Source organism: Citrus sinensis, chromosome 6 (assembly GCF_022201045.2).
Source record: "Citrus sinensis cultivar Valencia sweet orange chromosome 6, DVS_A1.0, whole genome shotgun sequence".
Classification (NCBI taxonomy): Eukaryota; Viridiplantae; Streptophyta; class Magnoliopsida; order Sapindales; family Rutaceae; genus Citrus; species Citrus sinensis.
This window is the reverse complement of record NC_068561.1, coordinates 19,754,538-19,768,700: the sequence shown is the minus strand read 5'-3', so window position 1 is coordinate 19,768,700 and position 14,163 is coordinate 19,754,538. Positions and strand designations below refer to the sequence as shown.

Below are 14,163 nucleotides of genomic sequence, written 5' to 3'. Positions count from 1 at the left end.
ACTATAAATCGAATAAAATTTTACGACGTTGCTGCTACTTACTATTGAAAATAAGAAACAACTCAATTCTATCTATCTCACTTCTAAAATTACTGTCAAAAGCATATGCTACAACATTAATGTATGGTACAAGAACACGTTATATGTTAAAACTTGCTAACCCCCAATTTCCCTTATGCTCACACTTAAAATTTTGTTTTAACTTAACTGGGAATTTTAGTGAGGGTTTGAGCTCTAAGCATCATCTATATAAGTCCTCATTTCGTAGTAGAAGAGTCACTAATTTTTAAATGCAATGAGGAAACATGTGGGCATGACTATTTTCATATGTGTGCATGAATCTAAAATAATAAATGTGTAACAATAGGGATTTAATGAGATCTAATTGAAGCATGCATATTTTAATATGCTAAAGTGTGCGTCGATTACAAATTTTTTTTTTTAACTTATCAAATGATTGTATAGGAAGATGTCAATGCACATTTCATGGTATAAAAATAGTCCCGTCCACCGATTATGGTTTTCCTTTTATTAATTTATTCTATCCGTATTTAGTAATTTTGAAAGTGATTGGTAAAACAAATGTCCATTCATTACTTATACACACACATAAGTCATAAACAATGCCTAAATTTATTTTTTTTATCCGTCATCTCCCCAATATTTGAAAGCCACTCAACCACAACCTTTGGTGCTGAATTATTTATATATGCTTAGGCCAGTTCAACCCTTTTATTTTATTTTATTTTATTTTATTTTTAACTACTAGTACCTATGAACATTATCCAAGTACCTGTCATATACTTGAAAACCACCAACCACAAGCTTGGGGTTGAATTATTTATATATGCTTTTGTGTTGGCCTACTATTTTCGCGCCTGGTCAAACCAATTTTTTTTTTTATTTGAAAATTAAACCATCACATTTCACGAGCTTTTTTTTTTTTTTTTTAATTTTCTTATGGATCTATTTACTGAAAAACAAATACATAAATTTATACCGTAACTTTTAAAATCAATAAAAAAACAGGGATCATCCTTTTTTTAATTTTTTCACAAGATCGACCTTTATTTTATCGCAGCACATGCATGCACTTCATTCCATCTTCAAGATCTACCATCGACATCAATTGCTTAGTAGTTGCCACTAGCTAGCCAGTATCATCCATCATGATTCATCAGGAACATAAAAAATTCAGAATCGACAAACGTCAAACAATAATGCTCGGATTAGGCGAAGCCAAGGCCAAAAACTGAGGATCATGCTCCAATACAGACATTATTTTTTCATCTAACGTCACCCATGCCTCCACTGCATTATCATAAATAACACTTCCTGTTTCCTTAAAAAATGTCAAATTTTGGAAAGAATTAGAGCCAACTTCTCCAAAAATGCCGCTCCAAATTGGATTCCCCCATCCAAAATCAACTTCATTTAAACCAAATTTGACCCAACTGGAAAATTTCAAGGCTTCTAAATTTTCGTGGGCAGAAACCTCTTCCATTCTCTTTATATACTCACACACTTTTGGAAACCCTTCATCACCATGTAATGTTTTCAAGTACTCACTATTGATTTTCCCCACACCTTGCCTCATACGTGCCACCAATCCATGCAGCCCCATTTCCGCTGCATGCTCCATGTCATAAGCTGCGGTTGCCCACAGAAACAGGTTCCCAACAGAACAGGTCGATAACCTTGGTTCTGTTAGTCTTCGAAGGTTCACCGCTTGATGCAATACAAATCGTGAACTTGCTGTCGGTCTTAAAGCTAGCATGGTCGACTTCAGTATGAATGCTGACAATGCTTCAGTGCGCGTTGGATTAGGGACACGTTCGCCTTTGCATTCAGACCTTAGGGTTGCTATGGCCTTCGCGTCAAACACGAATCTTCTTGTCTTGTACTTGGCTTCTCTGAACCAATTCTTTTCCATTACGGATAACTGATGATTCGGCGAAGGGTTTTGAGGAGGGAAAATCATTGATGCCTGAGATAAGTTTTCGTACTTCACTGCTTTATGGTAACCTCCACGAGTATTTGCAGCCCAACTTCTGAGGAAAGCACTTGCTGTGCCTGCCACCATCAATGATCTTATGTGAGAAGCACAAGCCAAGTGCTATGCCACCACAATCAAATGTGTTCAATTGCACAGCTACTTGGGGAACTTGATGTGGATTTGGTTGGTGACTAAATGGAGGGTATGGGAGACATTGGTTCAGTAGTTCCATTGGACGGTTTTGAAGAAACTCAAACAAGTGAGTGTTCACTCGGGTTTCAATGTATAGAACTCCCTCATCATAATCGTTGATTATGAGATTGTCTCTCACTCTTCCGGCCAAAGGGTAAAAGTGTTCTAGGGTTTTTGAGAGTGACTCCTTGAGCTGAGTTGAGATTTGGGTACCCTTTAGATGTGTACTTTTCATGTGGGGTAAAAGAGGACGAGTGGAGCAAAAGTTGTGGGAGTGAGTTGATCTAAAAGAGAAATTTTGAATGGTTTTAAAAGATGAACATGGAGTGAAGATGGCCTCACAACTTCTCTTGAGACAATGCCAATTTCCATGTTGGTAACGTACAAATTATGAGAGAGGTTTTAGTGTACACATATAAATAGAAAAGTACCTGTGTTTGAGTCTTCTTTGCTTCAATAATAACAATAAATGGATACATTGAGGTGTGGATGAACTATATATATATATATATATATGGAGATAACGTTTACCTGAATTTAACTTTCATGGGTTGTGCGAAAGTAATCAAAATCAAATTTTTTGTTTGGCGAGGCCAACATGTATTATGAGTTTGGATTTTTGGTTGAGGGTTAATTGGTGGGATAAATTTGTGTTAGAAAATAAATCTTTTGGTGAAAACCATTATTTATAAGCTAGGAACATTTATATTGCATCATCAAGAATCAATAACAAAATATGTGGAAGCATACATGAATCCATAATGAATAATTGCTCTCTAGAGTTATGTGGTTTATCTTTCAGATGAATATGTTCTCCTATAGAATTCTTTAAATTTTTCTATACTCTCTCTCTGATGATGGGATGTCAGAAAGAATGGAATTATACGTGACACCTGGAGACCATGACCACTTATATAGATCATTTTTCTTGTTGTCTTTAGTTATTTTTATTTTAGCTCATCATAAGAATAAAAATTACCTGTAAGTCTCCACACATTAAAGGTTCACGAATCAATAACAAAATATGTGGAAGTGTACATGAATCCATAATGAATAATTGCTCTCTAGAGTTATGTGGTTTATCTTTCAGATGAATATGTTCTCCTATAGAATCCTTTAAATTTTTCTATACTCTCTCTCTAATGATGAGATGTCAAAAAGGATAGAATGATACGTGACACCTGAGGACCATGACCACTTAAATAGATAATTTTTCTTATTGTCTTTAGTTATTCTTATTTTAGCTCATCATAAGAATAAAAATTACCCGTAAGTCTCTACACATTAAAGTCTCACACCATATCAGATACATTAAAGTCTATATTACCGAAAATCTTAATAGATCACTTTTCATTAGACTGACCCTTATACTAGATTAAGTTCAACGTTGGATTAATAATCCAATAATGCTAGATTAAAGATCCAACAATTTAAACTCCAAAAATAAAAATAAAAATATTGCAACCAAAATAACATAAATATATTGAATGTTAAAATATATGAAAAAATATATAAAATAATTGATATCTTATATCATGTAACTCAATTATACATTAAAAGGGAATTTTACGATTCTTTCATCTCTCCAAAATCATCCACCATTTAATTTTGTGAGGAAATCATATCCATTTAATAGATTAAATTAAATAGTCATACGTGTACATGTGTTCTCAAAATATTGTATAGTCGATATTGGTAATTTCTCAACGTATTTACATCTCACCCCATTCCAAAATGACATTTTAAAAGTTATTTAAAATTTGGGGTGGCCTTAGTCCTTAGACATGCATGTGGTTCCGCCCATTACAAGAAAAGCATGTTTTTTTATGACTGCTGTTGAAATAAGTGTCATGCTGTTGAAAAATGTATTTTTACAATGGCCACAGACAATCGCTGGCAGTCGCTAATACCCAGGTTAAAAATATACTTTTTTCAAACAGCAGTCGTAAATATGCTTATTTCGAGCGAAATTAACCATAATAAATATATAAATATAGATTGAAAATTAATATGAACATGCGACTAACGACTGATATTTATAACCACTTTATCGTTTTCGATTTTCTCTAGTGGTTGTATTTGCAATATCAATTTCAACTAATTAATTATCGTTAAAATACACTATTTTTCAGGGGCAAACACAATCGAAAAAAAATAAATTACAATAGAAAAAATATTAGTTCTAATTGATTATGCAATCGAAAATATGTCGTATTAGTTGGAATAAATTATATTTCTAATTGAATTTTAGTATTTCTAAAATGATGATTGTTGAAATTCATTTTATTCGACTTCGTAGTTAAAATGATCATTTTATTAATTGTCTCAAAAAAATAATGAACTAATAGACAAATATATAGTTAAAGCTGATTTTTTAATAGCTTCTAAGAAAAAAAAAGTCAATGAATCAATGGTCAAATATTCTTTTATAAATATTTTCAACAAATACATGTGCTACTACAATGACTTAATAATCAATGATAAATATTATTTTACAAATAATTTCAACAAATGCATGTGCAGCTTAAACAAATACAAATAATTCACCAAAAGCTACACAATGCAACTACAATGACTTAGTAATGAATGAATCAATGACAAATATTCTTTCACAAATAATTTCAATAAATACATGTGCAGCTTAAACAAATACAAATAATACACCAAAAGTTACACAATTCTACTACAATGACTTAATAATCAATGAATCAACGACAAATATTAATTCTTTTATAAATAATTTCAACAAATACATGTGCAGCTACTACTAAGACTTAATAACCAATGAATCAATGACAAATATTATTTTACAAATAATTTCAACAAATGCATGTGCAGCTTAAACAAATACAAAATAATACACCAAAAGCTACACAGTGCTACCACAATGACTTAGTAATCAATGAATTAATGACAAATATTCTTTTATAGATAATTTCAACAAATACATGTGCAACTAATAGAATGACTTAGTAATCAATGAATCAATGACAAATTAATATTCTTTTACAAATAATTTCAACAAATACATGTGCACTTTATACAAATACCAATGATATACCAAAAGCAATAGGACACCACTACAATGATTTAGTGTGGCTAAAAGATAAAATCAACATGGATCAATCAATGAATCACTGACAAATACTTAAATAAAATATAATACACCCAGAGTTACACCACACTAGGATAATGATATTTTGGTGTTGATAAAAGATAGAATCAATGTGGATTGAACAACTGAATCCTTGTGAAAGCTGAATATCATAGTTTTTTTTTCTTTCTAAGCTCTTGATTCCCGCATATCAATAAAAAAAAATACAATTAAATTAAAGCAGAAAGCCGATATACTAAACAAGAAAATTAATCTATCCTAATTGACGTCTCTTTTTCGCTTGTTATATAATAAATTGTGAATTAAAATCTAATAAATTAAAAACATGAACAAAAATAATAATAAAAATTCTTACCTGCAAGCCACAATTAATCAAATAATTCTCACCGAACAATCTGACAGAAAAAGCTTCAAACCAGCCTTGTAAGGTTGAAGCCAACAATAATTGATGTCAAACTTAATAAATTAAAAGTGATTGAAAAAAAAATAATAAATATTTAAAAACATCTCCCCAAATTTTATAAAAATTAATTTAAAAGAATTAAGAAAATGTCCCAATCCCAAAAAGGGAGTTGAAAGCTTTGGAGAGATGGATAATACAAAAGAAGAGGTAATGAATTCATCCATTGCGCTTAATATCGGTGGCTTTTATTTATTTATTTAATATTTTTTTTTATTCTATTAAGTGATAGGATTCAGTAGCTGATTGAGAAATTTGTTAAAGAGAATGGAGAACGTGAGTTAGCGTAAACATATCATTTGTACCAAAATCTTTAGTTAGGTGGCATTATATATAGCAATTAAACGAACCAAACAATTACTAGAGATAATAAAAGATATTCAAATTAAAAAAATCAATTAATTTACTTATCCTACATTACTTATTTTATATAGATAAATATTGAAAATTGTTAGCGCATATGATTTGATTAATTGCAAAACGAAACTTCTTATCATATTAATGTAAATTGACATTTTGTTATAATTGAACAATTATATATCATATCAATTATGTGATTAATTACTAGATTGTTTAATCACTCTCTAGCCTAAATTGATTGATTAAACATCTTTAACATGGCTTTTAAATTTAAATGACAGATTAGTAAGGTAAACAAAAGATAAAAATAGATATTGACACCAAAACTATGAAGCTGTATTAGTTTTAATAATTCATAATTAAGCCATGCCAGCGGCCACTATGAATTATTCATAATAATACATGACTGACCTCTAATAATAATTCAAAATAATAATTGAAATTATTATTTTATTTTTTACTATGTTTTTGAAACAGTAGGAATTAATTATACATTCCCAATGTGTTACTTATACTCTTATAGTGGTTATAAATGCCAATGGCACTAAAATTTCTCTCTAAAATAAACTTATTATCAACCGACTTTGAAGTTATTTTCAACAGTGTTCTTTTCATTAGAAAAACTATGTGACTGTTTTATTTTTTGTAGCTATCTTAATTTTTACTGTTGAAAATTGCCCTATTAGCAACCATATTTAACTATAGTCGAAAACGACTACTTTTCTTATAGTGGCCGCTGGCATGACTGACCTCTAATGGGGTTTAATAGGAACTAGTTTATGAGATGATGAAGTAAGGGTGGGGCACGATTCAGTTCGGTTTAGCTTTTGCGGAATCGACATGAACTTAATTAACTTATCAAAGAATATAAATCGAACCAAACAAATTGGACTCTGCTCCAGTTCGATTCAATTTTTCAAATTTTAATTTTAATATTTTTTTTTTTTTACTTTAATAGTTGAAATAGCTCATTGGTTCAATAGTTCCATTGGAGGATTTTGAAGAAACTCAAACCAATGAGTGTTCACTGGGGCTTCAATATATATATGGAACTCCCTCATCTTAATCGTTGATGATGAGATTGTCTCTCAATCTTCCATGCAAAAGGGTGAACATGGACTAGGGTTTTTGAGAATGACTCTCTGAGTCGAGTTGAGATTGGGATAACCATTAGATGCGTATTTCTCATGCGGTAAAAGAGGACGAGTGAAGTAAAAGTTGTGGGAGTGAGTTGATCTAAAAGAGGAAATTTTGAATGGTTTTAAAAGATGGACATGGGGTGAAGATGGCCTCACAACTTCTCTTGAGACAATACCAAGTTCCATTTTGTAATGTACAAATTAAGAGAGGGGTTTTAGTGAGCAATCAGAATAAAAACTTTTGTTTGGCGAGGTCGATATGTATTTATGAGTTCGGATTTTTGGTTGAGGGTTAATTGGTAGGACAAATTTGAACTCCAAATTTTTTTTAAAAAAATATTGCAATAAAAAAAAAACATAAATATGATTCAAATCTTAAAATATATGAAAATATATATAAAGTAATTGATATCTTATATCATCTAATTCAATTATATGTTAAAAGGAAATTTTACGATTCTTTCACCTTTCCAAAATCTCCTGCCATTTATTCTTGTGAGGAAACCATCATCCCTTTAGGGTGTGTTTGGTGCATGTGATTATGGTGTATTATTACACTGTTCATATTAAAATAATACCAAACCCATGTTTGGAACAAAATTGCAAGGGATTGGGGTGGGGGGCTAATGCGTTAGTTGACGCATTAGCTTTGTTTGTTTGTTTGTTTTTTTTTTTGTTTTTTGCTTTATTATTATTATAATACTAAAATAATAAATAAATATAGTTTTTAATTTAATATAATATTTTTATTTTATTTGTTTTTACATTAATAAATAATTTATCATTCAATAATAGTATTTTTTATTTTTACATTATAATTAATTAATAAATTTATAACTTATTATAACTAATAAAAATATTTAAATATAAATAAATTTGAATAATATTAATTTAAAATTAATAATAATATAAATAATAACATAAAATATTAATGCAATTTAAATATATTAATATAATATAAAACATTAATATAATATAATATTTAATTTAAATTAATTAAAAAAAATACAATACAGTGTAGCACCAAACATTGTACAACATTATTATAATACAGTGCTAATGCAATACAGCATAATACAATACATCAGCATTAAAATAATGCAATACAGCATAATACAATGCAGTGTGCCAAACGCATCCTTAATAGATTAGATTACTTGTCATACATATACACGTGTTCTCAAAATATTGCAATGTCGATGTTGGTAATTTCTCTATGTATTTACATTTCACCCAATTCTAAAATAACATTTTAAAAATTATTTAAAATTTGGGGTGACCTTAGTCCTTAGACATGCAAGTGGGTTCACTGCTAGTAGGACGGACCTCTAATGGGGTTTAAATAGGAATTAGGTTATGAGATGATGAAGTAAGGGTGGGGCACGATTCAATTTGGTTTAGCTTTTGTGGAATTGACATAAACTGAATTAACTTATCAAAAAGTATAAATTGAACCAAACAGAATTGGATTCGATTTCGGTTCGATTCGTTCTTTCATTTTTTATTTTAATTTTTTAATTAAACTAATCGATTTTCTAAAATATTATAATCGGTCACTAGTTCGGTTCAATTTTTAGATTCAGGGCTTTAGATTTTGACCACTTGTATGGTGAAGGCCTTCCTACCCTACCCCATTTGGTATCATTCCTAATTTTAAGGACTTGTATTCCCAATTTAAAGATCAATATTTATAAATTAGCTATGTTATAAAGATAGAAAAATAAGAATTCCTATGAGAATATTTATTTTTCTTATCTTCTAGTTTAGTTTTTATTGTTAAATAGTATTACAATAGTTGTAGAGGTACTTTAACTGTGGTAGTAATATGATATCTAATAACTAATATATTAGGGTGCATGAAAAAATAAGACATAATTTTTTAAAATATGAAGATTATAGTAGAAATTTAAAAAATGTGTGGTAACTTATTTAATAAACTGCTTATGAAAAGCAACTCCCTACCTGCTTTTAAGATTATAATAAAAATTATTAAGTAGTTTAATTTTACAAAATTTAACCAACACTATTTTCGTTAAAATTATGAAATAAGTAATTTATTAAATTTTAATTTTAATATCAGACGGGCCTATTTGTGCGTGGAGTACTAGTATATATTTTTAATTTATCAAATGAGTGCGTGGAAAGGTGTGCAATGCATATTTCATCATGTAAATATAGTCCCGCCCGCTAATTATCATTTTCCTTTGATTAATTTATTCTATCTGTTTGAGGGAAAGATGGGAAAGGTAATAGAGCGCCACGTGTCAGCCAATGGAATGATATCAGCACAATCGGAGGTACCCTACATAATCCGAGGTGCCCGACATGACTTGAGGTACCCCGTATAAATAGAGGTACCCTGCACAATTAGAGGTATCCCACACAAATAGAGGTACCCCATACAAATAGAGGTACCCCATACAAATAGAGGTATCCCATACAGATAGGGGTACCCTGCGTAATAGGGGGTACCCCATGTAATTCGAGGTACCCGGCAAAGCGGATGCAAGAGAATCCACCGAAAATATCCGCCATGAGAAACGTCTCCGCCTCCTAAAAGATATCATTTGATTTTGTCAGAATTAAGAATCAAAAGCGACGTGCTAAAAGGAGGGACAGCCTTCTGCTACCTCTGCCAAAAGTGAAGGACACTGTCCCAAGGACAGTGGTCCCTAGCCGCCTACCCGACAGCTACTGCAGAGGTACCCTGGACCACTCTCCAGCGCACGCCACGTTTCCAAAAGATGAGATACGCCGCGAACATGCACATAACGGCCCCAAGAATCATAAAAGCGGTAAAAGGACGTTAGCCAAAAAGGGTATGCCACGTGGCAGCTAAGGTACTCCATATATAAAGGCGCCTAGGTTTCATTCTCCATCATGCTCTCATTCGCCCAAAAACACTCACACTCCAAAAAAGAGGTTTTCTTCAACCTTAAACCCTAATTTACAGAGGGCTAGCTAGCTCTCTTTGCAATAAAAGCTTGAGTTTGCTAACTTGAGCGTCGGAGTGTGAACGCCGGGGTACCCCTGGCTTCACCTCCAACCTCTATTTCATTGTTTTGCAGGCGTGAAGCTCATTTTGAAGGATACCTCTCTTGTTTCTGATCTTCCACCATTGTTACCACTCTCTCTCCCTTTCTCACCTCCCCGCATTTCAGATACACCGCACCGCACACAATAAACTAGTGAGGTACCCCATCTCCCCCAAAAATATAAATTCATTGTTGAAGATTGATTTTGGATTTTCCTACCCCAAAATCAGTTGAAAACACTATCCATCTTCAGTAATTTGGAATGTGATTGGTAAGACAGATGCCCATAGAATAGTAATAAAAATTTGATTGATTAATACTACTATTACCTATGAATATGATCCAAGTACCCATCATATGGTTGAAACCACCGACCACAATCTTGGGGGCTGACTTAGTTATATATGCTTTTTATCGGCCTGCTACTTTCGTGCCAGTTCAAACTAATTGTTTCTTTTAGTAAAACCTATGAAAATGATGCAAGTACCCATCATATAGTTGAGACTTGAGAATTTATCCATCAAAATTCATGTTTTTTTTTTCTTTTCTTTTTTTAGTGCATCTGTTGGCTGGAAAACAAATACATAAATTTATGCCGTAACTTGTAAAATCAATAAAAAAGAAAAAAAAAAAAAAAACAGGGATCCGGAGGTTATATATTATCGCTTTTATTTATTTATTTATTTATTTATTCATTTATTTTTACAATATCAACCTTTATTTTGTCGCAGTACATGCATGCATTTCGAATAACTCAGCTACTTGCCATCTTCAAAATCTATCACCACCATCAATTGCTTAGTAGTAGCCACTCGCTAGCTAGCCAGTGTCATTCATCACGAACAAAAAAACTTTCAGAATCCACAAACATCAAACAATAATATGCTCGGATTCGGCGAAGCAAAGGCCAAAAACTGAGGATCATGCTCCAATACAGACATTATTTTTTCATCTAATGTCACCCATGCCTCCACTGCATTATCATAATTAGCACTTCTTGTTTCCTTAAAAAATGTCAAATTTCGGAAAGAATTAGAACCGACTTCTCCAAAAATGCCGCTCCAAATTGGATTCCCCCACCCAAAATCAACTTCATTGAAACCAAATTTGACCCAACTGGAAAATGTGAAGGCTTCTAAATTTTTGTGGGCAGAGACCTCTTCGATTCTCTTTATATACTCACACACTTTTGGAAACCCTTCATCACCATGTAATGTTTTTAAGTACTCACTATTGATTTTCCCCACAGCTTGCTTCATACGTGCCACCAATCCATGCAGCTCCATTTCAGCTGCATGCTCCATATTATAAGCGGCGGTTGCCCACAGAAACAGGTTCCCAACAGAGCAGGGCGATAACCTTGGTTCTGTTAGTCTTCGAAGGTTCACCGCTTGATGCAATACAAATCGTGAACTTGCTGTTGATCTTGAAGCTAGCATGGCCGACTTCAGAATGAATGCTGACAATGCTTCAATGCGCGTTGGATTGGGAACACGTTCGCCTTTGCATTCAGACCTTAGGGTTGCTATGGCCTTCGCGTCAAACACGAATCTTCTTGTCTTGTACTTGGCTTCTCTGAACCAAATCTTTTCCATTACGGATAAACGGTGATTCGGCGAAGGGTTTTGAGGAGGGAAAATCATTGATGCCTCAGATATGTTTTTGTACTTTACTGCTTTATGGTAAGCTCCACGAGAAAATGCAGCCCAACTTCTGAGGAAAGCACTTGTTGTGGCGCCATCATTGATCTTATGTGAGAAGCACAAGCCAAGTGCTATGCCACCACAATCAAATGTGTTCAATTGTACAGCAACTTGGGGAACTCGATCGGGATTTGGTTGGTAACTAAATGGAGGGTATGGGAGACATTGGTTCAATAGTTCCATTGGAGGGTTTTGAAGAAACTCAAACAAGTGAGTGTTCACGCGGGTTTCAATGTATGGAACTCCCTCATCATAATCGTTGATGATGAGATTGTCTCTCACTCTTCCGGCCAAAGGGTAAAAGTGTTCTAGGGTTTTTGAGAGTGACTCCTTGAGCTGCGTTGAGATTTGGGTACCCTTTAGATGTGTACTTTTCATGGGGTAAAAGAGGACGAGTGGAGCAAAAGTTGTGGGAGTGAGTTGATCTAAAAGAGAAATTTTGAATGGCTTTAAAAGATGAACATTGAGTGAAGATGGCCTCACAACTTCTCTTGAGACAATGCCAATTTCCATGTTGGTAACGTACAAATTAAGAGAGAGGTTTTAGCGTACACATATAAATACTAAAGCAATCTCCTTCTCTTCAATAACAATAAATGGATGTAGGTGCGAATGAACCGACTTCTTAAATGCAGGTCGAGTTTGGCCCAATTTAATTTCGACGGGGGTTCTGCGGGAGAAGTCAGAATCAAAATTTTTGTTCGGTGTGGCTGACATGTATTATGATGAGTTGAGATTTTTGGTTGAGAGTTAATTTGTAGGACAAATTTGCAACTCCAAAAATAAAAAATTAAAAAAAGAAGAAGCTGTTGCAGCAAAAATAACATCAATGTGTTTTAAATCTTTAAATATATGAAAATAATTTTTAAAATAATTGATATCTTATATCATCTAGTCAATTATACATTAAAAGAGAATTTTACGATTTTTTTCATCTCTAGAAAATCATCTATCATTCATTCTTGTAAGGAAATCATCATTCATTTAATAGATTAAATTGTCACATACATACATGTGTTCTCAAAACATTGCAAAGCCGATATTGGTAATTTCTCAATGTATTTGCATTTCACCCAACTCTAAAAATTATTTAAAATTTGGGGTGTCCTTAGCCCTTAGACATGCATGTGGTTCCGCCGTTGGCAAGACTGACACCTAATGGGGTTTAAATAGAACCCAAGTTATCGGATGACGAAGTAAGGTTGGGACATGAAGCAACGGTGGGGCACAAATTTAGTTCGGTTTAGTTTTTGCAATTTGATTCTATTTTTTAATTTTTAATTATTTTTTTAAAAATTACAATTTTATTTTCTAATTTTTTTAATTTTTGATTTTTTAGATTAAACTAATCGATTTTTTCAAAATATAATAATCGTTAATTGGTTCGGCTCAATTTTTAAATTCAGGTTTTTGGATTTTGGCCCATCCTTACGGTGAAGGCCTTTCCACCATACCCCATTTATTGTCATTCCTAATTTTAAGGACTTGTATTCCCAAATTAAAGATCAGTATCTGTAAACTAGCTATGTTATAAAGATATAATAATAAGATTTCCTTTAGGAATATTTATTTTTTCTTATCTTTTAGTTTAGTTTTAATCATAATCATATATTCTTTCGTGTATTTTACGCTCTCCTTGTCCATCGCCTTGCAAATTGTTAAGTTCTTCAGCTCTTAACCTCGTTAATCCATTCGGTGTTTGTGATGGCAAGTATGACTAATTAAAAAAATTTAAAAAAAAAAAGAATTAAGATGATGCGTGGGAATTAAGTGTTAGAATAATGTTTGGTTATTATTCTTGTACAGTTTATTGTAGTTCTATTGTGGTAGTTATATTACAGTAGTGGCCTGAAAAAAAAAAAAAAATATATATATATATATATATTGTATAAATGGTCTGTGTTTGGAACGTTACCTTCAAGCCTAAATTTTTAGGTCATTGGTAACTCGCCGTTGTTACTCTTCATGGGAATGGTATCAAAACAAAATTTAACATAAAGTCTTGTATTTAAATTCCTTGAAATAAAATAAATCAAATTCTAATCTAGATTGGACGATATGAAGTATCGCAACTAAAGACACAAGTGTTACTATTACTAATTTACTCTTGTTGGTGATCGATTTTAGAAATATTTTACGTTCCATAATTTGTTTAAACCTGCA

The 14,163-nt window shown here is 32.2% G+C and overlaps 1 protein-coding gene and 1 long non-coding RNA gene across 2 annotated transcripts; one reads left to right on the top strand and one right to left on the bottom strand.

The window, feature by feature from the left end:
* Positions 1–1,047: 1,047 nt before the first annotated feature.
* On the bottom strand, positions 1,048–12,513 carry LOC107175170 (vinorine synthase-like). The gene is made up of 2 exons (XM_052443088.1): positions 11,813–12,513; positions 1,048–1,853 (listed from the first exon to the last, which is right to left on the bottom strand). Exons 1-2 carry the CDS (start codon positions 12,511–12,513, stop codon positions 1,211–1,213), a joined length of 1,344 nt encoding a protein of 447 aa, XP_052299048.1. The 3' UTR covers positions 1,048–1,210.
* Positions 1,572–11,865, top strand: LOC127902960 (uncharacterized). The gene is made up of 2 exons (XR_008055632.1): positions 1,572–1,720; positions 11,680–11,865. It is a non-coding gene; the product is annotated as an uncharacterized LOC127902960 (long non-coding RNA).
* Positions 12,514–14,163: the final 1,650 nt, after the last annotated feature.

Bases quoted from the DNA above. Each gene is read 5' to 3' on its own strand.
- LOC107175170 (XM_052443088.1), bottom strand. From the start codon at position 12,513: ATGGAAATTGGCATTGTCTCAAGAGAAGTTGTGAGGCCATCTTCACTC. The intron at 1,854-11,812 runs GTCTGAATGCAA...AGCAACCCTAAG, and splicing joins AAGGCCATAGCAACCCTAAG to GTCTGAATGCAAAGGCGAAC.